The sequence below is a fragment of the Lemur catta genome, chromosome 4 (assembly GCF_020740605.2).
Source record: "Lemur catta isolate mLemCat1 chromosome 4, mLemCat1.pri, whole genome shotgun sequence".
Taxonomy (NCBI): Eukaryota; Metazoa; Chordata; class Mammalia; order Primates; family Lemuridae; genus Lemur; species Lemur catta.
Genome location: NC_059131.1, coordinates 19,627,684 through 19,652,766, shown reverse-complemented (window position 1 = coordinate 19,652,766; position 25,083 = coordinate 19,627,684). Strand labels below are relative to the sequence as shown.

At 50.6% G+C, this 25,083-nt stretch overlaps 4 protein-coding genes and 1 long non-coding RNA gene across 6 annotated transcripts; 3 read left to right on the top strand and 2 right to left on the bottom strand.

Moving 5' to 3' along the window:
* Nucleotides 1-1,305: 1,305 nt before the first annotated feature.
* TCF23 (transcription factor 23) lies at nt 1,306-4,782 on the bottom strand. The gene is made up of 3 exons (XM_045549250.1): nt 4,465-4,782; nt 3,475-3,717; nt 1,306-1,614 (listed from the first exon to the last, which is right to left on the bottom strand). The coding sequence occupies exons 1-3, from the start codon at nt 4,684-4,686 to the stop codon at nt 1,435-1,437; spliced, it is 645 nt and encodes a 214-aa protein (XP_045405206.1). The 5' UTR covers nt 4,687-4,782; the 3' UTR covers nt 1,306-1,434.
* Nucleotides 1,329-12,865, top strand: LOC123636718. The gene is made up of 3 exons (XR_006734646.1): nt 1,329-1,364; nt 12,115-12,166; nt 12,783-12,865. It is a non-coding gene; the product is annotated as an uncharacterized LOC123636718 (long non-coding RNA).
* Nucleotides 12,866-13,064: 199 nt separating this feature from the next.
* Nucleotides 13,065-14,539, top strand: PRR30 (proline rich 30). The gene has a single exon (XM_045549249.1). It carries the CDS (start codon nt 13,132-13,134, stop codon nt 14,395-14,397), a length of 1,266 nt encoding a protein of 421 aa, XP_045405205.1. The 5' UTR covers nt 13,065-13,131; the 3' UTR covers nt 14,398-14,539.
* Nucleotides 14,540-15,624: 1,085 nt separating this feature from the next.
* On the top strand, nt 15,625-19,434 carry PREB (prolactin regulatory element binding). Of its 2 annotated transcripts, XM_045549246.1 has the most exons (9): nt 15,625-16,015; nt 16,574-16,763; nt 16,915-17,135; nt 17,327-17,407; nt 17,503-17,627; nt 17,808-17,981; nt 18,121-18,193; nt 18,361-18,520; nt 18,693-19,434. In XM_045549246.1, the coding sequence occupies exons 1-9, from the start codon at nt 15,881-15,883 to the stop codon at nt 18,785-18,787; spliced, it is 1,254 nt and encodes a 417-aa protein (XP_045405202.1). In that variant the 5' UTR covers nt 15,625-15,880; the 3' UTR covers nt 18,788-19,434. The 2 variants fall into 2 exon arrangements, with proteins under 2 accessions (XP_045405202.1, XP_045405203.1); XM_045549247.1 differs by lacking the exon at nt 18,361-18,520 and having other exon boundaries at nt 18,693-18,746.
* ABHD1 (abhydrolase domain containing 1) lies at nt 19,394-24,697 on the bottom strand. Its single transcript, XM_045549248.1, has 9 exons — nt 24,401-24,697; nt 21,605-21,765; nt 21,082-21,264; nt 20,856-20,897; nt 20,564-20,680; nt 20,264-20,437; nt 20,053-20,101; nt 19,791-19,956; nt 19,394-19,670 (listed from the first exon to the last, which is right to left on the bottom strand). Exons 1-9 carry the CDS (start codon nt 24,512-24,514, stop codon nt 19,459-19,461), a joined length of 1,218 nt encoding a protein of 405 aa, XP_045405204.1. The 5' UTR covers nt 24,515-24,697; the 3' UTR covers nt 19,394-19,458.
* Between the last annotated feature and the right edge of the window lie 386 nt (nt 24,698-25,083).

The following is a 25,083-nucleotide window of genomic DNA, read 5'->3' as shown; positions in this document are numbered from 1 at the left end:
GAGCCAGACCCCAGCCACTCCCTGCCTGCCCAGACCCCATTTACATTCATGATGACAATGATGGCTTGTGTCTTAGGATAACCCTGTTGGCACTGTAGTTAGCCTGCTTCGCCCATCTCCTCCCACTCTGAAGTGCTGAAGTTTAACAAAAAGGTGGTTTATTCCCTGCCTGGACTTGAGGTGCCAGGCTTAAAGTCACACCTGGCAGGGAAAGTTACTTTCAGTGTGGGTAGACTCTGTGGTTAGTCCTCAAATGATTTGTTTAGGTCCAAAGGTGAATTTCATTAAAGCTCTATCACATTTCTGGCAGGATTTCGGGAAAGCCTTGGAGGGCGGGCCCTCCCTAAGGGGAGGAGCTGGCCCCGGGAAGCTCATTTGTGGACAGACTGGAGAAATAACTCCAGGGCCAGCGAAGCCCCGGGCAAGAATTATATAAGGAACCCACTAAATCCAGGCCTGTCTTGTTTTCCCTCGAGGTTAGGTCTCTAACGTAATGGAAAGAGAAGACAGTAATTATCACAATTATCACCCTGTGGAAAAGACGCAAGTTCTTCTTTTAAAGTCCTTGGCGGATGTAATGACTCTAAGTGTCCTTCCCGTGCGGTTTTTCGGTGGCTGTTTGGTTGAGGTAATGTAGCGCTGCCTCTGGGCTGAGATCTCCTCAAACTGGGCAGCTGGGACGATCTCCAAGCTTCTCTGGAAACTGGAATGTACGCAGTGTACACTTTACGGCTTAGCCTGTAGCCACAACTCACGTGAAGGAAGGAGTGGAGGGTGCCGGGGCCCAGGGAGGGAGAGGATATGGGGATGGGGGCAGCTGGAGAGACCCGCAGTGCGGAGGCAGGAGTCCTGAATCCCTCTTTGACATGGGGTGAGCATCTCATGATGCAATTAAAAACAAACAAACAAACAAACAAACAAACAAAAAAACCCACATTCTCTTCTTCAGTTTCCCCTCTGGCTATGTGATCCAAGCTCAGATCTGTTCACACTTAGAGACACCAAGAGCCTCTGGGCCCCTGGCTTTCCCATTGGCACCCGGGGCTGCTGTCCCGGCTCCTCCCTCTGCACCTGTCTTCTTGCTACCTGCAAGGCTGGGTAGACACCTTAGGGGAGAGAAGCTGGGGATGGAGCCCTTACTCAACCTTGAAGCTGATTAACCCCTCCCATTCCCACTTCCCGCCAGCTGCCATAGAAGAACCACTGTGGAATCCCGTCCTGGGGGCCGAGGAGGAGGATCCCCATCCTGTGCTCCTCTGGACTCTCCACAACAGAAGTGACCGCTGCTTCACTTGGCCTGTGTGCTGGACCTTGGGAGCTGAGCCTGAGCCAAACCCGGTGGCTGAGAGTCAGAGTGAAGACAGGTAGGGCTGGTGGAAAGTCCAGGTCCCTAAGCGTGAGCCACAGTCTAGGAGAAAAGGGTGAGTGTGATGATTATTTGTCACCAAGAGCTAGTGAGAGTGGCTTGGTGGGAAGGAGGACATCTGCCTCTCCAGAGACTTGGGACCCCACCTCTGCATCTCTTGTTCTTTGGCCGGAGGCGGTGGCTGTGGTGGAGTCAAGGCCAGAGCCCCCCAGGCCTCCAGCATAAAGACGAGATCGCATCGGCCACTTCTGCAAGACACGGGATGGGAAGTGAGCAATGCTACTGTCACAGCCCTTCGCAGTCCAGAATCCTTCACACCCACAGCTTGGCTTTCCCTAGGATCCCTCCCTGACGCTCGGCCCAGCCATCGCTGCTCTGATAGCAGGGGCCTCTGGCTCACCACCACGTATGGCCCCACCCTGAGCCTGGCTGAGAGACACAGGAGGAGCCATCTGAGGAGAGGGAGGTGCAGCAGCGCTCAGTGGGAGAGAGGAGGGAGGTGGACAGGAGGTCAGGTGGCCTGGGCAGAGGTGGCAACAGCCAGGGGCCAGGCAATAGGCAGAGCAATGGAGCCAGAAAAAACTCCCTCTAAGCAGGTCCTCCAAGGATTGTCCATCCTTCCAGCAGGAGCATGGGCAGTTGCAGAAAACGCAAGGTGACTCTACCCTGAGGTCTGCCCTCCTCTCTGGCAGCGCCTCCAGCTGGGAGCCCAGGGCACTGCTCCCTGACTAACTACCCCCAACCACCACCAATCTGCTGGAGTTCTAGACCTAACTGGGCCCTCATTCATTCGTTCTTCAGCATATTTGTTGATCACCTACCGCATGCAAAGGCCTTACCTTTTTGCCATTTTACAGCTAAGGAAACTACTAGGGCACCCCAGGACCCTGCACCAGGTGTCACCATTGACATTTCAGAATTGCCCAATTTAGTCTCAAATTCTTGCATTTAGGTGTATTTGCACGAAAGAAGAAAATCTCCAGATTTCAAGACTTTCTTTCTTTCTTTCTTTCTTTTTCTTTCTTTCTTTCTTTCTCTTTCTTTCTTTCTTTCTTTCTTTCTTTCTTTCTTTCTTTCTTTCTTTCTTTCTTTCTTTCTTTCTTTCTTTCTCTCTCTCTCTCTCTCTCTCTCTCTTTCTTTCTTTCTTTCTGAACATTTCTAACTATGACAATTAGGGGAAAGAGATGGTGAAAAGTACCCTCCATAAAAATAAAGTTGAACCCATTACAGTGTTATCGTCAGAGTGCAAAGGTGAGCCTTCCTTTATAACACGGCACACTCTTCCACCAGCTCCTTACAGAGCCACTCCTGCAGTCTGCTCAGTGGCTGTGAACATGGGGTCTAAAGTCAGACACCCCTGGGGTCAAACTGCATTTAGCCTCTTAACCTCCCTGAGCTTCAATTTCCTCATCTGTAAAGTAATCCTCATTTGGTTCTGGCACAGATTAAAAGATAAAAATGCACTAAGGCACTTATCCCAAGCTCCTGGCATATCTTTAGCATTCAAGTAATGTTAGCTGTTATTGCAGTGGTGGTTAATGTTAATTATACTTTCCCTTCATCGTCTCATTTTGAGAAGTAAGGCTCCTGTTGGCTTCCATTTTATGTATAATAAAACCGAGGTTCAGGAAAGTTGGGTTGCAGTCTGGCAGTGGTGCATGCAGGGACCTCCCAACCTAGTCCCCATATTGCTACCCCTCTGTCCCCTGTCCCCCAGCTTGGTTGCTCTGTTCTCTCCTGCAACAGAAGCCCAGAGAGCACCGGGGCAGGCACTGTACAATGGGGTAAAGCCCATCTAGGATCTAAGGACATTCCTAGGTGTGGTTCCTTTCCCAGGCCCCAGCCCTGGAACCTGCTTCTTTTTTTCCCCTGACACTAAGAACCCCAGAGTCCATGAAGCCATTTCCAGCCACCACCCCATGAGAACCAGGGTCAGCCCAGCCCCAAGAGCTTTCTTCCCTCTGAGAGAGCAGAAGAAGCAGGCCCTGATGTCAGCTCTGCCCAGGGCAGGGGGCCCAAGTCCAGTGTCCCCCCATTCCGACTGACCCCCTTCCCCAAGGCCCTGGGCATTAAGATCCCCACACCCAAGTCCTGGGGCTGTGGCCTACCTTGAGAGGGTGCAAATAGCGGAGTCCACGCAGGAAGGGTGGCCAGGCAGGGCCAGGCAACTCGTGGCCAAGTGTGCGGGTGAGGTGGGCTATGTAGCTGGCAGCCAGCACCAGCACGTCCAATTTGGAGAGCTTGGTGTCAGGTGGCACAGCAGGCAGAGCAGCCTGCAGGGCCAGGAAGGCCTGGCGCAGTGTCCTCACCCGGCTCCGCTCCCGCGCGGCGTTCTCAGGACTGGACTCGCTCTGCACAGAGGGCCCCAGTGAGTGGATCTGGCCAGGACCCTCACCGGCCCCTGACTTCTGTGAACATTCTAGTGCAAGGCCTCCTGCCAGAGTATAGGGTGCAAGGAGCAGACACCAAAGGGCCTCAGCCCACCTTTGTCGTTCTCACCCTGCCCCTTTTACAGCTGGGGAAGTTGAGGGAACACCTGCCCTGGGGTCAGATGGCCGCAGGATGGCAGAGCTCAGCTGTGTTCTCTCTGCTACTCCACTAAAGCCTCCTCAAAGTTCTTGCTCCATCCCACACCCCAGTCCCAATCCTGCGTATCCCAGTGCCCTGAGGCCACAGGGGAGCTCAGAGCCACACCCTGTTTGGCAGGGCCCACCCCTGACCCAGCCTGGTCCCAAGATGAACAGGCTGCCGTGGTAAAGAGGAAAGGATACTGAACCAGGTCAAAACACGCAGGCTGGGGTCCCGGCCCTGTTGCTGATTGCTGCTCGGAGACCTTGGGAAACTTGCATCCCTCCTCTGGGCCTCAGTTTCCTCCAGAGGAGTGAGTTGGGCCCACTTTCTGAGCTGCACTCTGGTTAAGACCAGCTCTGGTTTATCCCATGCACCCCAAGCATGGTGCCTTAGGATCTAAGGGGCCAGTGTCCCCTCTCTAGCGCAGGAACAGTAGGACTGAGGGGGCTCTGTCACTACAGGTGACATCTCACTGCCCTCTGACCCCTGCTTCCCCAGCTCCCCCTGCAGCTCCAGGATTTCCTTACCCTGCCAAGAGCCAGGCCCCTAGCCCTGGTCCCCTGTGGGCTGGGGGCAGCTCGGCTCCATCTTTGGTTGCTCCAGCTTGTCTCTCCCCACAGGTCCTGCCTTGTCCTGCCGAGACGGCTTCTCTTCCTGTCGACGCCTGGCAGCAACCGTGCTTTGGCCTTAGCCTGGCTACGCCCCACTCTTGGCATTGCTGTTGCCCCTTTGGCCTCCCTCTGTGACATGCCACCCCTCAGGGTACAGGGCTGCAGCCCACAGGGCAGGAATACAGTGTCTGAGGGGGGTCCCTGGGCTCCAGCTAGCTGGGCAGGCTGGTCATCAAGCCGACAATGTCTAGATCCGAGGAAGCTGGCGCCAACTCAGTCCTGCTTCGCTCCTTGCTCTGGGAAAACCGCCCACCAGGCACAGCCCCCGCAAAAAGCCTCCACCCGCCTCCCAACCCGGCAGAGGGGTGGCGGTGCTGGATGCTGGGAGTGTCCAAGCCCTGGGAGGAGGCCCATGCTGAAGAAGGCAGGAGGACTGGGGGAAGGGAGCAGCTCCTGGGTCACGCCTAACCCAGACAGTAGTCCCATGGTGGACCTGCCACTTTAGCTTAGAGGCTCAAGTTCATGGAGAGGTCCTGAACCTCCTTTCTCTGTGTCAGAGGGTGCCTACATATGTCCCTGAAAGGCCTTTCCTCTCCTTGCCAGTGAAGGTGACCTTCCAGCCACATGGTGCTACTCCCACCCCCCAAACATGTCTCCCATTTCCAACACACTGCTTTCACATTTACCCTTCCATGCCCCGGAATACCCTCCTCCAGCTCTGCCAGGGCGTGCTGCTCACCCCTCAGGGCTATACCCTTCACCTGCGAGGACTTCCGCAAACCCCACAGAGCCCACAGCCTGTGCGTCCCTGTTTGACTGGTACGACCACAGCCTGGCCAGTTTCCTAACTGCTCGACTTTCAGAGATCACTATGTGCCAGACACTGTGCTAAGCACTTTATGCGTATTATCTTATTTATTTCTCAGAGCAACCTTATAAGAAAAAAGAGGCTCATTTTAGATGTGGGGAAACTGAGATATCGAGAGGTGAAATAACTTGCCCGGTGTCAAACATCTGGTAAGTGGTGGGGTGGGATGAAAACTCAGGTTGTCAGCTGGGCTTGGAAGGCTTCGCCTCACCCTATGCTATCCTGCCTCCCATGGGTTACTCATGTGTCTGTCCTCATGCTAGATGCAAGGACTTTGAAGGCAAGGACCATGATACCTGCCGAGTTGCATCACATCCTCCAATAGCTACTTAGGAGGTAGGCTGAAGGGATAGCAAATCTGCCAGAGTAGCCCCTGCTGTCCTCAAGTTACAACCTCTGCCTGCAGCAGAATCCAGCTTGCATGTCCCTTGTCCCCCAAGCTTGAACTCCAGGGAGACACAATAAGTAAAGAGAAGTACAAAGGCAGATGTACAGTGAGAGATGCCAATCAGAGAGAAAGGAAAAAAGAAAGATAGGTAAAAACAACCTGTATGTCCATTGGTAGGGGAGTAAATACATTTTGGTGTATCTATACTATAGAATTATGTGCAGTAATAAAGAGAAAAAGACAGACTTCTGTATAGGACATGAAAAAACTCTGTGGTCCTGAGTGGGCTTCACAGAGAATGCAGGCAGCAGATCAGTGAAAGCACAGCTTCCCTATCACACATCCTCTTCTGAAGTTGGTCAGGGTTATCCACTTCATGAGACATAGGTAGGATCCCAGGAACTGGTCCAGCTCATGGAAGTTCAGCCTCAGGGCTTCCACTGTGGCCTCTAGAACTCATGGCAGGTTCTCCTCTTCTAGTTTCCTTTTAAGCATAACACCATCAGCCTCTACTATTGCAGGATAAGGAAGGAGCCAGTACAGGTCCCATCTGGGTGGGACCGGCTGTCCACAAAGGAGTGAAGAAGAAGTGATGCCAAGTAGGATTATTGTAGCACTATTCACAATAGCCAAGATTTGGAATCATCCTAAGTGTCCATCAATGGATAAAGAAATTGTAGTACAGGCCGGGCGCAGTGGCTCATGCCTGTAATCCTAGCATGCTGGGAGGCCGAGGCGGGCGGATTATTTGAGCTCAGGAGTTTGAGACCGGCCCGAGCAATAATGAGACCCTGTCTCTATTAAAAATAGAAAGAAATTATATGGACAGCTAAAAATATATACAGAAAAAATTAGCCGGGCATGGTGGCACATGCCTGTAGTCCCAGCTACTTGGGAGGCTGAGGCAGGAGGATCGCTTGAGCCCAGGAGTTTGAGATTGCTGTGAGCTAGGCTGACGCCATGGCACTCACTCTAGCCCGGGCAACAGAGTGAGACTCTGTCTCAAAAAAAAAAAAAAAAAAAAAAGAAATTGTAGTACATATACACAATGGAATATTATACAGCCACAAAAAAGAACAAAATCCTGCTATTTGCAACAACATGGATGGAACTGGAGAACATTATGTTAAGTGAAATAAGTCAAGCACAGAAAGACAAATCTTGCATGTTCTCACTCATATATGGTAGCTAAATATTAAAAACAATTGATCTGGGCCAGGCACGGTGGCTCATGCTTATAATCCTAGCACTCTGGGAGGCCGAGGAAAGAGGATCAGTTGAGCTCAGGAGTTCGAGACCACCCTCAGCAAGAGTGAGACCCTGTCTCTACTAAAAATAGAAAGAAATTGGCTGGGCAACTAAAAAAAAAAAATAGAAAAAATCAGCTGGAGGTGGTGGTGCATGCCTCTAGTCCCAGGTACTGGGGAGGCTGGGGCAGAAGGATCACTTGAGCCCAGGAGTTTGAGGTTGCAGTGAGCTACAATGATGCCACTGCACTCTAGGCTGGTGACAGAGCAGGACCCTGTCTCAAAAAAAAAAAAAAAATTAACAACAGAAGTTCAAGATTTGTGCACTGAAAACCTGAAGAAATGGAAAGACCGAGAGGTGTTGCTGGGGGCTTCCAGGCTGGAAGGTGAGGGGGGTTGGGGGTCTGGTCGTTGGAAGTGCAGGCTCCAGGGTCTGGGAGGCAGGGGCTGTGCGGGATCCAGTCGGGCGGCCTGAGGTGGGTCTCAGCGTGCAGAGGTGGGGGTTCTGCCAGGCTGTTAGAATGTCACAGATGGAAGGTGCCAGCCGGCAGGTATGCAGTGAGTTCTCCGGAAAGGAGGTGGAGGAGGGAGAGACCTGGGAAAAGTCCAGAGTAACCAGTTGTGGGGAGGGTGGGGATGGTCTCTGCAGTGTGGAAAAGAAACCAGCAAATCAAAAACAAATTACCTCTGAAAGAGACAGATTCTAGAATGGAAATTAGTGGATATACAATACCTTCTTTTGTAAGTTTAATCATGGACTCACGTAAATATTTTGCATAATTAAAAAATGTTTTTAAATGCAATTACTAAAATTTATATCTAACAGAAAATTACATGTTACGAACCTTTGAATCCTAACTCAATTGAACAATTGGGGAACAATTTTAAAGCAAGTGCAATAATGTGATCAGTGACTAAATATTTACTTTTAAAGAATTATAAATCTTGTTGTAATTATGCTACTGTGATTTTATTTCTTTAAACAACCCTTTTAAGAGCTACTTACAGAAATATTTGCAAATGATATCTGATGTCTTCAATGTGTTTCAGAATAATCTGAGTGAAATACAGATGAAACATGAAGGGCTACAATTTAGTAATTTTTGAAGCTGGTGATATGTACATGGAGATTATACTTTTATCTCTACTTTTGTATATGTTTGAAATTTTTAATGATAGAATTATTTTAAAAAGCAAAATAGTCTTCAGAATCTACTTACTAGAGGTAACTACCAAATTATAGGAATTATAAGGAAGAAAATAAATGAGAATATGGTGATGCAGACTGGGGGAAACTCTGCAAGGACAAATGAGCCAGTCCTTCCACAGAGTAGCTCCAAGGAAAAAGATTGAATTGGCACTTATCAAATAAAGGAAATTTAAGCACTTTACGAAGGATTTACAATGTATGGGACATATCTGGTTCTTGATTCAAACAAATTGGTAAAACATTTATAAGATAATAAGGGATATTTAAACATTGACTAGAAGTTTATTTGAGGTGTGGGAGAATTGTGGTTATGATTTAAAATAGAGGAATTAATTTTGAGAGATACATCCTGAAATGTTAGTGGATGAAATGGTGTGATGGTTGGGATTTGTTTGGAAATGATCCACAAGAAAAGTAGGTGGAGATGTAGAGAAAAATTGTTCACGATTGGTAATTGTTGAAGCTGGGTGACAGGCACATGGGGGTTCATTTTATTATAGTCTTTGCTTTTGTATTTGTTTGAAATAGTCCATAATAAAAATGCTACCAGCTCCTCCCCTCAGAGAAATGGAAAGACATCTCATATTCACAGATTAGAAAACTTATTGTTCTGATACCAATACTTCCAAAAAGATATGCAGATTCAATGTAATCCCTACCAAAATCCCAGTAGGGTTTGTTTGTTTGTTTTGCAGAAATTGACATGCTGATCCTAAAATTCATATAGAAATGCAAAGGGCCCAGCATAGCCAAAACAATCTTGAAAGAGAAGAGCAAAGCTGGAGTACTCACACTTCCCAACTTCAAAACTTAAAACTACAAAGCTACAATAATTAAGACAATGAGGTCCTGGTATAAAGATCAGTGGAATCACATTGAAAGCCCAGAAATAAACCCTTATATTTATCGTTTTGGTAGGCAGAATTAACTTCCTCTTCCACCACCTCCAAAATGTGCATGCTCTACACTCTGGAACCTGTGAATATGTTAGGATACATGGGAAGGAAAAATTAAGGTTGCTAATCAGCTAACTTTAAAATAGAGAGATTATCTGGATTACCTGGCTGGGCTCAATGTAACACAAAGATCCTTAAAAACTGAAGAGGGAGGCATAGTAGTTTTGAGTCAGAGGGAGATTTGACTATAGCAGAATGGTCATAGAGATACAAGGGTGCTGGCTTTCAAGATATAGGAGGAGGACCACAAATCAAAGAATGTGAGTAACCCTAGAAGATAGAAGAGGCAAGGAAATAGATTCTCCCTAGAGTCTCCAGAAAGGAATGCAGCCCTTCTGACATCTTGATTTTAGCCCACTGGGACCCAGATTGAACTTGTAATCTACAGAACTGTAAAATAATAAGTTTGCATTGTTTTAAGCCACTAAATATGAAGAAATTTGTTACGGGAGCAACAGGAAACTAATACACTAGGCAACCTATTTTTGACAAAGAAGCCAAGACAATTCAATGTGGAAAGAATAGTCTTTTCAACAAATAGTGTTGGGACAACTGAATATTCACATGCAAAAGAATGAAGTTGTTACCTCTTGTTTCTTGGACCCACGAAAAAAGAAAGAAAGAAAGAAAGAAAGAATGAAATTGAATCTCTACCTCTCACCATATACAAAAATTAACTCAAAATGGATCATAGACATAAATGCAAGAGCTAAAACTATAAAAGTCTTAGAAGAAAACATGGAGCAAATCTTTTTGATTTTGGATTAGGCAATGGTTTCTTAGATAAAACATCAAAAGCAAGCAAGAGACAAAATAGATAAATTGGATTTTATCAAATTTAAAAACTTTTGTGCATCAGAGACCATCAAGAAAGTAAAAAGATAACCCCCAGAATCAGAGAAAATATTTGCAAATTACATATCTGATAAGGGACTTGTATCCAGAATATAATAATTCTTATAATTCAATAATAAGAAGACAAAAAAACCTAATTAAAAGAAGGGCCAAAGATTTAAATAGACACTTCTCCAAAGAAGATAAACAAATATCCCATAAGCCCATGAAAAGATGCTCAACATCAATAGTCATTAGGAAAACATAAATGAAAACCACAATATTACACCATTTACATCCACTGGGATTGCTAAAATCAAAAAGACAAGCAACACATGTTTTGGTGAAGATAAGGAAAAGTTGGAACCCTTATTACCTTACTGGTGGGATTGAAAATTGGTACAGCCAATTTGGAAGACAGTTTGGTAGTTCTTCAAAATGTTAAATATAGATTTCCCATGTAACTCAGCAATTGTACTCTTAGGTATCTACTCAAGATAAATGAAGACATGTGCCCGTACAAAACTTGTGCAACAATGCTCATGGCAGCATTATTCATAATTACCAGCATGTAGAAAGAACAAAAATGTCCATCAATTAATGAACGGATAAACAACACATGGTATAGCCATACAAAGGAATATTATAAATAATAAAGAATAAATAAAATTAATAATAATTAGAAATAAAAAGGAATAAAGTAATGATATACACTACAACATGAATGAACACTTCAAACATGCTAAGTGAATGACGTCAGGATACAAAAGGCCACATGTCGTATGATTCCACTTGTATGAAATATCTAGAATATACAAATCCTTAGAAACAGGATTTCTTTTAGGGGGACAAAAATGTTCTAAACTTAGATTGTGGAGATGGTTGTACAACTCTGAATATACTAGAACACACTGAATTGGACACTTTAAATGGATGGATTGTATGGTATGTGAATTATATCTCAATAAAGCTGTTAAGAAAATAGTTATTCAAACATAAAATAGGCTGGGCGCAGTGGCTCACGCCTGTAATCCTAGCACTCTGGGAGGCCGAGGCAGGTGGATCGCTCGAGGTCAGGAGTTCGAGACCAGCCTGAGCGAGACCCTGTCTCTACTAAAAATAGAAATAAATTATCTGGACAACTAAAAAAATATATATAGAAAAAATTAGCCAGGCATGGTGGCGCATGCCTGTAGTTCCAGCTACTCGGGAGGCTGAGGCAGGAGGATTGCTTAAGCCCAGGAGTTTGAGGTTGCTGTGAGCTAGGCTGACGCCATGGCACTCACTCTAGCCCGGGCAACAAAGTGAGACTCTGTCTCAAACAAAACAAAACAAACAAACAAACATAAAATAAGTATATTCCAAGGGGGAAAACGGTATGGAGCATGAGCTCAGCCCAGACAGGCTCTACGATTAGGGGGAACAATGGATGGAGGAAGCAGTAGGACCTGTGAAATATATGGGCAGAGAGTAGAGGTGGGGCCAGGGCCTGAAGGGGAAACTGAGTGCACTACAAAATTTTGTCTGCTTCAGTTTTGTCACAGGTCAGCCTTTGGATGATATCTGAAAGAAGGTCCCTGAGCCTTGAGGAGATTCTATGATGTCAGCACCTGACCTTTGTGACATAGGCACTCACTCGACGCCAGGGAGAAGCGCACTCAGGGAATGGAGCCCCTAGCTCCCACTGGGGGCGGTGCAAGGGTCGCCGCCCCTTAGACAAAGGCCCAGTCTTCCAGAGGCTTTTACCAGCTGGCCCCACTTCTGCTGGTGCTGGGTGTGATAAGCCATCTCGGCCAGGGCCAGGCTGAGCTAGAGGACATTAGCATTAGGGGTGACAAGGGGTCAGACAGACCAGAGTGGCAGGAAACCAGGATGTTCGCAGAATCCCTGAGTCAGGATTAGGAGGACAAAAACCTGTACCGGAGAAGACCTCTGCCTGGCTGAAGGAGGACTGAGAGCCAGGCTCAGACAGAGATCTGGGTCAGAGCAAGTTTAGGGTGACAGACTCTGGGGACAGAAGGAGGTGTGTTCACTGATTGGTGACTCTGCTCCTCTCTCTCCAGGTCCCCTCTTCGCTGAAGTGCCTGTGAGAACAGCCAGGAGGAGTCCTCATTGGTAAGAGCTCCCGGCACCCAGAACACCCTTGATTCCTGTTCCCATGTCAGCCCTCATGCCCCACACCCCTCCCCAACTCCATCCTACCCCCCATTCCTCTCCTCCCCACTTCTCACCTTCCCTGGAGCATTTTGCCAACTCTTCTGACCCCAAAGGTGACATGGATTTAGGTTCTTGGTGAGTTCAGCCTGGAACTGGGTGTTTGAGGCAGAACCGGAAATGGAACGATTCTCCCAATTTTTTTTTTCTTTTTTTTTTTTTGAGACAGAGTCTCACTCTGTTGCCCAGGCTAGAGTGCTGTGATATCAGCCTAGCTCACAGCAACCTCAAACTCCTGGGCTCAAGCGATCCTCCTGCCTCAGCCTCCCAAGTAGCTGGGACTACAGGCATGCGCCACCATGCCTGGCTAATTTTTTCTCTATATATTTTTAGTTATCCAGCTAATTTCTTTCTATTTTTAGTAGAGACGGGGTCTTGCTCTTGCTCAGGCTGGTCTAGAACTCCTGAGCTCAAACGATCCACCCTCCTGGGCCTCCCAGAGTGCTAGGATTACAGGTGTGAGCCGCCTTGCCTGGCCTGATTCTCCCAATATTTGGGGTCTCTCTTTTTTCCACAGGTCCCATGGGCTCTGTCTTCCTCCCTGCCCCACCCAGATAATCGCGCTGCCCCTCAGCTCCCAGGAGGCAGCTCTGATTCTCCATCCCCACACATCACTCCTCAATGGCTAACTGCAAAGAAGTGAGAAGCCAAGCTTAGGCCCAAGCTCTTGCCAGAGCACCCAGACAGCCTGGTGCTAGAGGGCTGGGTGTCTCCTTGGCCTGCCACCAACGCCAGGCTGGAGCCGCACTGTGCACAGAAGTGGCCTTGATTTCTCAGGCGCAGCTGGCCTCAGAGATACTGGTCCTGACTCTGCTAGGTCTCGGAACCCTGGTCTTGTCACCCCAGTCCCTTCTGGATTCAAGGCAATGTTGCCTCGAAACAAGGACCAGGTGCTACTACAGAACACAGTGCCCCCTGGGCACCCCCCTCAGGGCCTCTCACAACTTGTGGACTCCTCTTCCCCAAACCTACAGCCTCTCTTTCCCCAGCAACTGCCTCATCCCTCCCGCACCCCTTTCTCCTCTTCTGCTCGATCTCATCGCCCCTTCTCCCCTCCTCCACAGTCCTGCTCTCCCGGCTTCCAATTCTACTCATCTGACTCAAATTCTGACTTTGGTACACATCACGATTTTTCCTCTCTCCCAAGTTCCTGCACTTTCTATCACCAGAACTTCCTCTCTCACTCCCTTCAACGTTCCTCCTCTCCCTCAAAACACCACCAGCAACACCACCACCAGCATCACCCCTCTCCTCCTCTCACCATCTCCTCTTCTCCCTCCCAGCCTCAGAACTCCCCCCTCCTCTACTCACCTTTCCAGTGCCCCCCACACCCTGAAGACCTACCTATCTCCACGCTCACTTCTCCAAGCCCCAGCCTACCTTCTCATAGAGTCCACTCTAACAGCCAGACATGGCACTGGCATCAGTACAGGGACACTGGGTCCCCTGGGGTGTTGGGAGGGTGTGTGGCAAGCGAGACGGACCCTGCGGAGTTCAGGGACCCAGGGGCCCTGGCCCAGGCCCTGGTGGCCCATGTGGGGCACCGCCGAATCGCACACGACCTGCGGCTACTGCTTTTGCAGCACCTGTGGCTAGGCACAACCGGCCAGGCCCCAGTCGTGGAGTATCCTATATGTCTGGTGTGCCTCCGGCCCCGCACCCCCTCTTGCCCCATCCCCAGGTACAAGACTGGACCCCGGCTGCTTGCCTTTCCCCAACTACTGCCCTGTGGGCAGGGCCAGGAATCCAGGCCACTCCGCATAGGCATTGGCTTCGGCCTCCGCCTGCCTCGGGGCCAGGCCAGGGCCTTGCATCTGTTGCCAGAAAGAAGGCCAGAGGAAGCAGGGCCTCAGGGCGAGGCTGCTCAGGCCTGTGGGTATCAATCAAGGACATCTCCGGCTCCAGTAGCTCGAGACCCAGTGGCTCGGGCCCAGGCAGATGCAACCCCAGCCACACCCTCCCAGACCGGGAGCCTCCGGTCTGCAGGTCTTCAATCATCAAACTCCACCAGATGTTCCAGGCCTCCACCTCAGGCACCAAAACAGGCCACTGCCTCTCAGAAGCCCAGACCTCACCCTGCCCCAAAGAGGTCTGCCTCTTCAGATCTCATTCTCCGAAAGTCGCCATCCTAGTTCCAGAGCCACGGAGGCTCCCTGGAGTACCCCCTCCAAACCCCACTCTCCCCACCAAGCCCCAGATCTCTGGGAGCCCCCGAGACACCCTGAAGGGCTGGCTGGCTGGAGGTCAGGTGTGCTCTCCTGCCCTGAACCCTGGGAGCCCCTTGTGGAGTCTTCTGTCTCCTGGCTGAAGAGCCATCAGTGTATCCAATAAAGCCTGACCCTGTGAAACTTGTGTTCGTGCCCTGCTAAGCACACAGAATTGGGGGCCAGTCCCCAACAAAGCCTGTGAGGGTGCGTGTGCAGAGGAAGCAGAGAGGCCAGGGACAGCAGGTGCTATGTATGCAAGGAGGACAAGGAACCCACAAGTCCTGAGGTCCTGAGATGCATAGAGGGCTCAGCCAGGCCCTTCACTCATTACTTTTTTTTTTTTTTTAATTTGGGGGCAGGGGCTGACCCAGGGCACTGGCCCCATCCACTACCCTGCCCCTACAACCTTCACTCATTTAATTCAACTCTGTAGGGCAGGTACTGGTATCTGCAAAGATGAAACCACGGGGCCCTTTCCTCTGGGGGCACCTCAGGTTAAGGAGGATGCAGCAGCGGGTGTCTCCTTGCAAGGGCATCCCTGGTGCCCACTCGCAGGGGAGCACTGAGGTCCTCACACAGATCAGAAACCCAAAGGCCCCTTCAGGAGGGTGGGATGGGATGTCAGGCACAGAGGACACCCATCCAGGAACCAAATTGCCTCCATCTGAGCCCGGCAGAGGGGAGCAGCCCCTACCCACAACCCTCCCGCAAGGAAGGGAATGGCCACTGCCACCTCTGCCAACCGTGGAGGATAGGCGTTTTGTTAACGTTGACAGTGGTTTCCCCATACTAGGAAGCGGTGGATAGGGGATTTTAAGCCAGGTCTATTTTGAAGTACATGCTTCCTCGGCTAAGAGGCAGGAGAGTTTTGGTGTGTGCCCTTGGACAAATCACTTCCTCTCCGGGGTAAAAGCAAAGGCTGCACTTGTATGAGTCGGCCTATCACTCCTGAAGCAGGTTCAGTCCTAAATCGAGGATTTCCTTATTAAAGGCTTATTGACCTTCACCAACCTCTGTCAGCTCTACCTCCCCCGCCTCCCATGCCCCTCACAAAGACGGCGGCGCCCTGCGGGGCGGGGCAGAGAACCGCGTCCCCGCCCCGGGGTTCCGGGGCCCGCGGCCGCTAGTGCTGACGCGTATCGGCGGTTTTGCGCTTGCGCGAAGCGGGCCGCCGAGCAGGTGCGCGTGCGCACTGCGTGTCTGCGCGTCGGACTTGGACGGATTGGAGGGGTGATACGAGTTTCTGCGGGTGGTTTGAGCTTCTGGCAATCCCGCGGGTGTGAGAGGAGTCGGGAGTGCTCCCGGCGGCGACAGGACCAAGTTTAACAGCTGCCGAGGCAGTAGTCGAAGGCCAGGCGCGGCATGTCCTGGGTGCCGCGGAGCGGGCAGTGAACGCGCGGCGGGCGGGATGGGCCGGCGCCGGGCGCCAGAGCTGTACCGGGCTCCGTTCCCGTTGTATGCGCTTCAGGTTGACCCCAGCGCCGGGCTGCTCATCGCCGCGGGCGGAGGAGGTGCCGCCAAGACTGGCATAAAGAATGGCGTGGTGAGAGCACAGAGCCACGGGGACTGGGTCACGGCGCGGGCTGAGGGCGATTCCAGGGTGGCTGGGGGGTCGTGGGGGCGGGCAGCTCCCCAGATTCGGGCTTTGCCCATTTCCGGTGGGAAAACCCGACATTCCCAGCGCCCAGGCGCGAATTGCAGCCAAGAACTTAGCGAGCGGTTGAGAGACTTTTCAGGTATAGTGAGAACTGTATACAGAGCTGCATGGCTCTGGCGGGAACACATGAGTTCCAGGGGTCTCATCCTGGCCTTGCCCCCTAGCAGCAGCAAGAGTGATGCATTTGGTCTTCAGGCTAGGTTCCTTTACTCTTCTGAGCCTCGCTCTGTTCTGTAAAATGAAGGTAATAATCCCAGCCCTGCCTGCTGTATAGATTTGTGAGGCCCAAATAAGAGAAAAAAGACTGGACAACACCTTGTGAACTAGAAAATGCAGTAAGCAGAGGGATAAGATTATAGGACCAGATTACAGGATGTAAATTTTCCCTTGACGTGCTCTCTGGGCACCCCTGAACCTTGCTCATCCTCGTTCCTTCTACCACAGCACTTTCTGCAGCTAGAGCAGATTAATGGGCGCCTGAGTGCCTCCTTGCTGCACTCCCATGACACAGAGACTCGGGCCACCATGAACTTGGCCCTGGCTGGTGACATTCTTGCTGCAGGGCAGGATGCCCACTGTCAGCTCCTGCGCTTCCAGGTCCAGCAGAAGGGCAACAACAAGGCAGAGAAGGCAGGTGAGGAGCTGCCTCCGGCCCTTTGGGAAAAGGGTTACATGAGTAAGGTCACTGTCATCTTGGTCTGTCTGTGGAATTAGAGCTGGAAGTGGGTTTGTGGTAGTAGGCTAAACGTAGTACGTAGAAGCCTGGCAAGCTGTTTGTCTTACAGGCTCAAAGGAGCAGGGGCCTCGACAAAGGAAGGGGGCAGCTGCAGCAGAGAAGAAATCTGGAGCTGAAACCCAGCGTGAGGGGGTAGAACTCAGGATAGAGAATTTGCAGGCGGTACAGACAGACTTCGGCCCTGATCCACTGCAGAAAGTTGTGTGCTTCAACCACGATAATACCCTGCTTGCCACCGGAGGGACAGATGGCCACGTTCGTGTCTGGAAGGTGTGATTTTGGGGGGTTAGGGAGGATGAGAGTCAGTAGCAGCAAGACCAAAATTGTGAGAAACTGAACATGGGTGCTGGGAAACTTGTGAGTGAAGCTTGCACTGAATGGCCATTAGAAGAGAAGAGGGGTGGGGATCTTAGTGCTCTTACTGTGGACCTAGGCTAACTGTGGTGGTGGTTTGGTTGTAGGTCCCCAGTCTGGAGAAAGTTCTGGAGTTTAAAGCCCACGAAGGGGAGATCGAAGGCCTGGCTTTGGGGCCTGATGGCAAGGTGAGGTGGAGAGAGGAGAAAGTGGGTGGTGATGCTGCTTCCCCAGTAAGTGGATCCCCTAACAGTCCATCCTTGGAATCTTTATTCCTGACCAGCTGGTAACTGTGGGCCGGGACCTTAAGGCCTGTGTGTGGCAGAAGGATCAGCTAGTGGTACAGCTGCATTGGCAAGAGAATGGACCCACCTTTTCTAACACTCCTTACCGCTACCAGGCCTGCAGGTATGAAGACCCTGGAGGGTGGCTAAAGAGGCACAGCCCAGCTGCAGTAGGGGGGAGCTGGGGAGGATCGTGGCCTTTTTGGGTGTTACCACAGGCCTGACCAGGGTACAAGGGGGCACAAACCTCTGAGAAGGGTTGGGCAGGCCCCAGGAGCTAAACAGCCCCTCACCTGGCCCCCAGGTTTGGGCGGGTTCCAGACCAGCCTGCTGGGCTACGACTCTTCACAGTGCAGATTCCCCACAAGCGCCTGCGCCAGCCCTCACCCTGCTACCTCACAGCCTGGGATGGCTCCACCTTCTTGCCCCTTCGGACTAAGACCTGTGGTCATGAAGTCATCTCCTGCCTCAACGTCAGGTGTGAGACAATGCTGGCTTGGCTGGATAGCGGGTTCCTGGGGGAGCTTGGAAAGGAGTCCTGCCTGAGGACTGATATTGGTGAGTCAGGGTTACTCTACAAGCCTCCACGACAGTGAGCACTTTATTGTTTGTTGCAGTGAATCGGGCACCTTCCTAGGCCTGGGCACGGTCACTGGCTCTGTTGCCATCTACATAGCTTTCTCTCTCCAGGTAACGGGCAGAGGTTGGCAGAGCCCTGTGGGAGGACTGTAGGTGTGTCTCTAGCCCGAGTTTGCGAGAAGTCTGGCCCACTTTGTAGAGGTGGGGGTGGGGAGCATGTTTTCCAGAAGAAGGGTTTCCAACTAGGCCATTTCTCACTGGTGTTCTTTCTGCCCCAGTGCCTCTACTATGTGAGGGAGGCCCATGGCATTGTGGTGACGGATGTGGCCTTTCTACCTGAGAAGGGTCGTGGTCCAGAGCTCCTTGGGTCCCATGAAACTGCCCTGTTCTCTGTGGCTGTGGATAGTCGATGCCAGCTGCATCTGCTGCCCTCACGGCGTGAGTCACTGGGTTGGGGGCGTATCATCCCACCTTTAGCTAGAGTGAAAACTTTCCCCCTGGAGATTGGGCTGCTGGGTTTTAGCCATCTACTACCTCCTTGAATGGAATAGATTGAGGGTCTTGGTCCCGCCTCTCTACCTGCTGACTTCTTCCCCTACCCCTCCTGCAGGGAGTGTTCCTGTGTGGCTGCTGCTCCTGCTGTGTGTTGGGCTTATTGTTGTGACCATCCTGCTGCTCCAGAGTGCCTTTCCAGGTTTTCTTTAGCCTCCCTGCTCCCTGGGAATCAGGGGCTTGGACACTGCCACCCTCTAGAGCAGAGTGGAGGCCTGGACCCTCATTGCTCACTCCATCCGGGTCCACAGCTGAGGTTGCCTCTGATGAGACGGATGGGCACTGCCTGCCCTTCCCAGTTAAAGCTTGGCTGTGGCCCTGCATGACTCTGGGTCCTGGGAACCATGCATTCATCATCTGTGGATCCACCCAGCACAGTGGTGTCCGAAGCCTAGGACACACTTCCTGCCTCCTTCCCTCTACCTGTTGGAGGCTCCAGAGTTGAGCTTGTCCTTTCGCTAGAAACGTGTGAAGATGCCTAGGAGCCTGCAGGCTCTCTTGTCCTTTCTGTAGAAACGGTTTCTCTTTCTCCCCTCATAGCCATGTGGCCAGCTGTTTTTCATATGAAGCCCCTGGCATTTCTGGGGCAAGGACCAGCTTGGTACTTGCTATTAGGGCAAGAAGGGGCAAAAGGAAGACTTGAATAGTAATCTGTGGGTTCAGGTGGGTAGCGTCAAGCTAGCCAGGCTAAATATGCAATAAGAGTCTGGTTAGTCTACTCCCACCTTGAAGAAAGGGAAAATGAACCTCAGCCCATTAGGCAGGAAAAGTTGATATTTAATAAACAAGGGAAGACTGAACTGAGACCCCAAATGGTATTCTTGTCAGCTGTTTCTGTCCTCAGAAGGTGAGAGAGCCCTGTGGTCAAGCAGCTCCGCTTGGTGCTGGAAGATGGCTCTGGCATACTGATGCAAGAGGCGGCTCATGTAGCAGTGCCGCCACGGGAGCAGCCGTTCCAGGAAGCCGATGTGGCCACCCCGTGCTATTATGAGCAGTGCAACATGGGGAGAGTGGTGGGCAGCCTGTACAGGGAGGGCTGGGAGAGGGTCAGAGAGGTGGTCAGGAACCCTGGCCTTTTCTAAAAGCCCAGGCTCTCTCCACATGTACCTCATGGCCCATTTTCCCTGGGGCCAAAGTGTCATGATTGAGTGCTCACCGTGGGCTGGGGAGAAGGGGTCGTCTGCTGCATTGAGGCAGAGCACAGGGATCTGGATGGCATCTACCTTGGTTCTTGGGCTTGCTGCTTGGTAGTAGGCAACACAGTCCTGATATCCAAAGGCCACAGATGTGTAGCGCTCATCAACCTGGCGGATTGTGCGGGCCTGCAGGTGGTGGAGGCACAATAGGGTAAGATGACACATAGTAGGAAGATGGTGGAAGGCTAATTTGGGGGGTAGGGGGAATGGTTGAAAGTATACCTGTAGTACAAAGTCTACATCCACCACCTTTTCAATCACCTTTCTATTTCTGCAAGAGTACATGGGGTTTGGCTTGACTCTGGACCTGACCCAAAGCCCCAGCCTCTGTCTCATTAGCTCATGTGTGAGGAAGCCCAGATAGAGAACTGACAGCACTGGGAGAGCCTGGCATGTCTGCCATCTGACCCTCTCCCACCTCCCAAGACCCTACTGGTCCACAAGTTGGCAGAGCCCAGCAGTGAGGGGCTGATTGAAGAGCAATGAGTTGAGTGGGGTCTCCAGGGAGTGAGTGGTCTCAAAGGAATCCCAGCATGCAGACAGAGTCAGTGCTGCCACCAACCCTGCAGACTTCCCAGTCTGGGCCAGGTGGTTCAGCACCAGTATCCTACGGGAATGGATGAGGGACAGTGAAAGAAGGGTTTGCATTAATGTGAGTCAGGTCAGAGGAGGAGAGGAAGAGGATGTGGAGAAGGAAGACTGGGTCTCTAAGTTAAGCCCAGGCAACATTTACCCTCCAAAAGAGATGCCCACAGCCAGCAGTGGAGCTTGGGAGTAGCGGTTCTTTATGTGGTTCACAACTGTCTCTAGATCTTCCGTATTGGTGGCACAAAAAGCCCTGTGGGTCTGAGGGCAAACCATATCACTGGGGAGGGAGGGAGGCCCTGGCCAGAAGGTAGAACAATGGAAGGGCCCGGGACCTAGAGGGGAAATGGGAGGATAGGTAGCAGGTAGAGCCCCAGGGACAATGGTCTCTAAAGGGTGTGGGTGAAGAGCTGCTATGAGCAAGGAGGCTACTCCCCAGCAGTTCTTCCCCTCGGCAGCCCCGGTTATTAAACACGACAGCCCTGTGGCACACACAGGTATGTTTTAGCTAGACCTTGCTTAGAAGCCCCTCATCCCTTTTGGTGGTCTGCAGAAAGACCCCTGTCCAAGGACTACCTTTATATAGTACTCTTCATATCTGTCAGGGTCTGAGTTGACTTTTCCCTTTTATAAGTTTTCAGATACCACCCAACTGCCCATCCTTACCTATAGCCATCCCTCAAAGCTTGGTTAATTAGGTTCAAGATGTATGACTCCTGGCTACTGCCGGTGATGCCAGGAAGCAGCAACACAATGGGCTGGGTGGTAGGGTCAGGGTATTGACTGCTGTCAGGCTGTTCAGCCCAGTCTAGTAGGACCTGGCCCCCATCTGGTGTTTGGAGGATTTCACTGGTTTAGAAGAGGGAGACACAAAGATACTATTAGGAATTTGATGTATCTCAAAAATGTTTACCTGCTGTCTCACCCACAAACAAGTCCCATAACTTCCATCAGCATCACTGAAGGGCATGTTTCATGTAAAACAGGCTTGACCAAGGTGGAATGGGGACATAAAAGACTGAATATTACCTCATGGTTGTGCAATTATACAGCCCTTCCATAAGTCCACTGTCATTGTACCCTCAACACATGGAGGTAGATGGGGCAAAGATTACCTTCATTTTAAAAGAAACAGATAGGTTTCCCCTAGAAACTTGCAGCTTGTTCACCCGGCTCTGACCCTTCTTACCTCTGGTAAGGGACTAGGGGCTTGGACTGCAGGAAGACTCGGAAGATGCTTTGTAGCCGCCCCTCAAAACACCATAGTGTAGGGTAGAAAGTCTCCATGGTGACTGAACAGTGTTGCTCCAGGAAGGCCAGAAACTGGGGCCCAGCCATCAGTCGAGGCCTCTGTAAGCACATAACACAACCTGCTTCACTCCCCTGATTTTTGCACCAAGCTAGTGAGGCGCCCAATTCCAGAGAGTGAGTGAGTGCCTCTCTAGAGGTCTGCCTAGAGGACACTGCTTTGTGTGGGGTGAGAGATCCAGCACAGTTCAGTCTTTGATGGCCAAGTCACTGGTGATAATACAGCTCAGCTAGGGCCCCAAAGAACCCCAGTTCTGGAGTGTCATCTCTGCAGAATTGATCCTGATCTGGAGCTGCTGCAGCTGACTGGGTGCTGACTCCCCCGCTCAGCCTTTCCATGCCCCAAAGCCATTTGGGAGAGTGGATCATATAAACAGCGCCCAGCTGATCCCCTGCAGGAAGTGTGGTGGTTCTGGGCAGGGCCTGAAGAAATGCAGCACTGTTCAATATGTGACTTTTGCTTTGCAGCTGAATTAGCCACAGTCATCTTCCTGAGACTGGCTTTGGACACTCCTGGTCCTCCTGATTTTAGCACCTCCTCATCTGGACATTCCTATTGTTCCTTAATGTGGTTGCTCACCGCTGCAGGGCTTTCTACCAGGGCACCTCATTTTCTCTTACTTATGGGGCCCCTACTGTTAGACCATGCTCTAAGGGAAGAATAATCCTAATGTGAACAGACTTTTTTTCTTCATGCTACCAGGGTAAAGTAAAAAGAATAGAATAACAGGGACAGATGAGGTCAGTGGACACTGAGCCCTGACTTTCAACTTCTCTGGTTCTTCTGGATAGACATCAAGTGAATGAGACATCAAGTGAATGAGCGTAGGCCCCTAGCCATATAAGAAGGCTTATGAAGGAGGAGTATGCCTGCAGGCTTAAGAACAGAAATTGCCTTTCTGTAGGAGGCCCCAGGGAACTTGAGGACAGATTTCTGTCTCCTTTACAATCCTTGGTAGTCAGAAGGGGCTGGACAAATGATAAAGTAGAGAGGCCAAGTTGATAGTGTGACTATTGGAAAATGTGACTTGGACCTTGGTTCTTATTCCCTGGAATAATGACCGCTATGAATCATTGTGTGCTATATTCAGGCACTGGGCTAAGCCCAACTTTATAGGATATATTATAAGTGAAGTGGTTTGTCCAAAGTCATACAGCAAGCAAGAGACAAAGCAGAATTAATTATATTACTAACAATACTTGGTAAAATTTGTTGAGTGCTCATTATGTTCCAGGCATTGTGCTAAGCACTGTGTGAACAGGTTTGAGTGCTGAAAAACAAGTCAAAGGTCACAAAGCTTGCCAAAGCTAGCTAGTGGCCAAGCTAGAGATTCAAATCTAGGTCTGTCTGGCTGTAGAGCCTGTGCAGTTTAGTCACTGCACTATGTTGCCTAATTGCCAAGATTTTGAGTTGCTATCGGTGTAGCAAATCATTGGTCAGACAGCTCAGTAGTATAGAACAAGGTTAGTAAATTCGTTCATAGGTTTGATTTATGTAGGTTGGTTTCATTTTAACTCTAGTGAAGTATTTCTTAGCTCCTGAGAATTATTTAGTAATATGCCATTGGTTGCTATTAATAAATCAGTAACAATCCATTACCATGCTGGACAGCCTGAACTCCATGTCCTCAGAGCCTCCAGAATGGTACTTTCCATGCATTTTAACCACTATTTAGAAGCCAAAAAAGGGTTTGGAGTATAAAGTTACAGGGGCCCAAACTGCAGCTCATTGCAAGCAACGGAAAATGTTTAGTTAAGGACAGTTCTGATCTGAAATAACTGACTTTGCAAATCTGTATAAGGTGAGTCTTGCAGAGTATTGTGAGGTTTGGATTTTTAAATTATTTTATTAAGGAAGACTTGTGTTATTAACAATACATACTAATGTAGAAATCTCTGAAAACATAGAAAAGTCTAGGTAACACTAAAATCTCCTAAAAATCTTTCTAAAGGACTTGAATTAATAGGTTTCTTCTTAGACTCAGCTACCTAGAACAGAGTTTAATGAAGATGAAAAGATTTAACCTTTCCTGGATATGTAAATTATGTATTTTATCTAAATTTCAATGAGGAAATCTCTAAGTTCATCAAAATCAACCTCTTTAGATTTTCTCATCATACTAGACTTTCTCATTACACTACACATGGAAAGCCTAGAAATTAAAACAGCTGAATGAGCAAGGATAGTTAGGGTTATCCATCAGTCCTGAGCTAGACCGTGAATCTCAGCCAGCCCTTCAGGGAATTGAGGCCCTACTAAGCTGACGGAGGTGGTGGTGCTGGGAGTTAGCCACCACCCCACAGGCCTCTGGTTCCTTCAATCAGAGTAGCCAATGAGAAAGACCACCTAAAAAGGAAAGGAAAGCAGAGTGTGCACATGTCCCCGACACCTCAGGATGCCTTCCACCCTGCCTTTCCCCAAATGTTTGTCTACATTATAGGGAGCAGCACCCCTCTGGTGCCTGAAAGGCCTGGCTGGCATGGGGAACACGCTGGAAGCAGAGGATCCACGGAGGCAAAGAACCGTCTCTCTATTAGGTGATAATAGGGAATTTCACCTGGGGCGGGAGACCTAGCCATCTCAGCTCCCACGAAAGGCTCAAGCCTGGGGCTGGAAGCTGCCCCCTGCACCCGAGTAGGCCAACCCCACCAGCCAGAGCGCTGGACCCGCACCCACCTGGGACACACATGTCCAGTAGTAGCCCAAGTAGAGGGCAACGGCAAGAGCCAAGACCAGAGGGAAGGCCTCTGCCCAGGTGCCATTCTGAGGGGTCAGAGAGGAGCTCAACATCTTGTCTTGGTGGGGTTCCCAGTCCCAGGCTCTCCGCTGGCTCCTGCTCGCCGACTTGAACTAGTCCGCCGGCAAGTAAGCGTCGGGCCCCGCCCGTTACAAGCCATTGGGCTGCCTGAGCGGATCCGCCTGCGCTGCCGGCGGCTCGGGCCGCCCCCGGCCCCCACCCCTCCTCCGCCCGGCGCCCGCCGCAAGAGGCGACGGGCGGCGCTAGGACACCGCGAGGCTGCGCCCTGGCCGGCGCAGGTCTGACCCGAGCGACCTGCACACGGCCTCGCGACCCTCCCAGTCCTGCTTCCCCTCCGCGGTGACCGGCGTTGCCACCCTAGGCCAGAGGCGTCCCCCACAGCTGCCATCTTGGTGCGGGGCATCTGCAGCTCCTGCTTCCTCAGACGCTCCCCAGCGGCGGCCGAGCCAAGCAGCCTGGCCAGAGTCCCCAGCCACTTGCAGTCAGTCACTGTGTCACGCAGACTACAGCCATTTACAGTGACCCTCACACTGAGGTCACAGCGACTCGCGTGGTGACACCCTACGGTCTCACACAGTGTTCACCCATTTATAACCAGCTC

Coding starts and splice junctions, on each gene's coding strand:
- PRR30 (XM_045549249.1), top strand. CDS start 13,132: ATGTTGCCTCGAAACAAGGACCAGGTGCTACTACAGAACACAGTGCCC.
- TCF23 (XM_045549250.1), bottom strand. CDS start 4,686: ATGTCACAGAGGGAGGCCAAAGGGGCAACAGCAATGCCAAGAGTGGGG. Junction 3,718..4,464: donor GGGGCCTGGCTCTTGGCAGG/GTAAGGAAATCC, acceptor CCCTCTGTGCAG/AGCGAGTCCAGTCCTGAGAA. Junction 1,615..3,474: donor GCTATTTGCACCCTCTCAAG/GTAGGCCACAGC, acceptor CGTGTCTTGCAG/AAGTGGCCGATGCGATCTCG.
- ABHD1 (XM_045549248.1), bottom strand. CDS start 24,514: ATGTTGAGCTCCTCTCTGACCCCTCAGAATGGCACCTGGGCAGAGGCC. Junction 20,898..21,081: donor GCTTTGAGGGATGGCTATAG/GTAAGGATGGGC, acceptor TGTGTGCCACAG/GGCTGTCGTGTTTAATAACC. Junction 19,671..19,790: donor CCCCTTCTCCCCAGCCCACG/GTGAGCACTCAA, acceptor ACCCTCTCCCAG/CCCTCCCTGTACAGGCTGCC.
- PREB (XM_045549246.1), top strand. CDS start 15,881: ATGGGCCGGCGCCGGGCGCCAGAGCTGTACCGGGCTCCGTTCCCGTTG. Junction 16,016..16,573: donor CTGGCATAAAGAATGGCGTG/GTGAGAGCACAG, acceptor CTTCTACCACAG/CACTTTCTGCAGCTAGAGCA. Junction 18,194..18,360: donor ACATAGCTTTCTCTCTCCAG/GTAACGGGCAGA, acceptor TTTCTGCCCCAG/TGCCTCTACTATGTGAGGGA.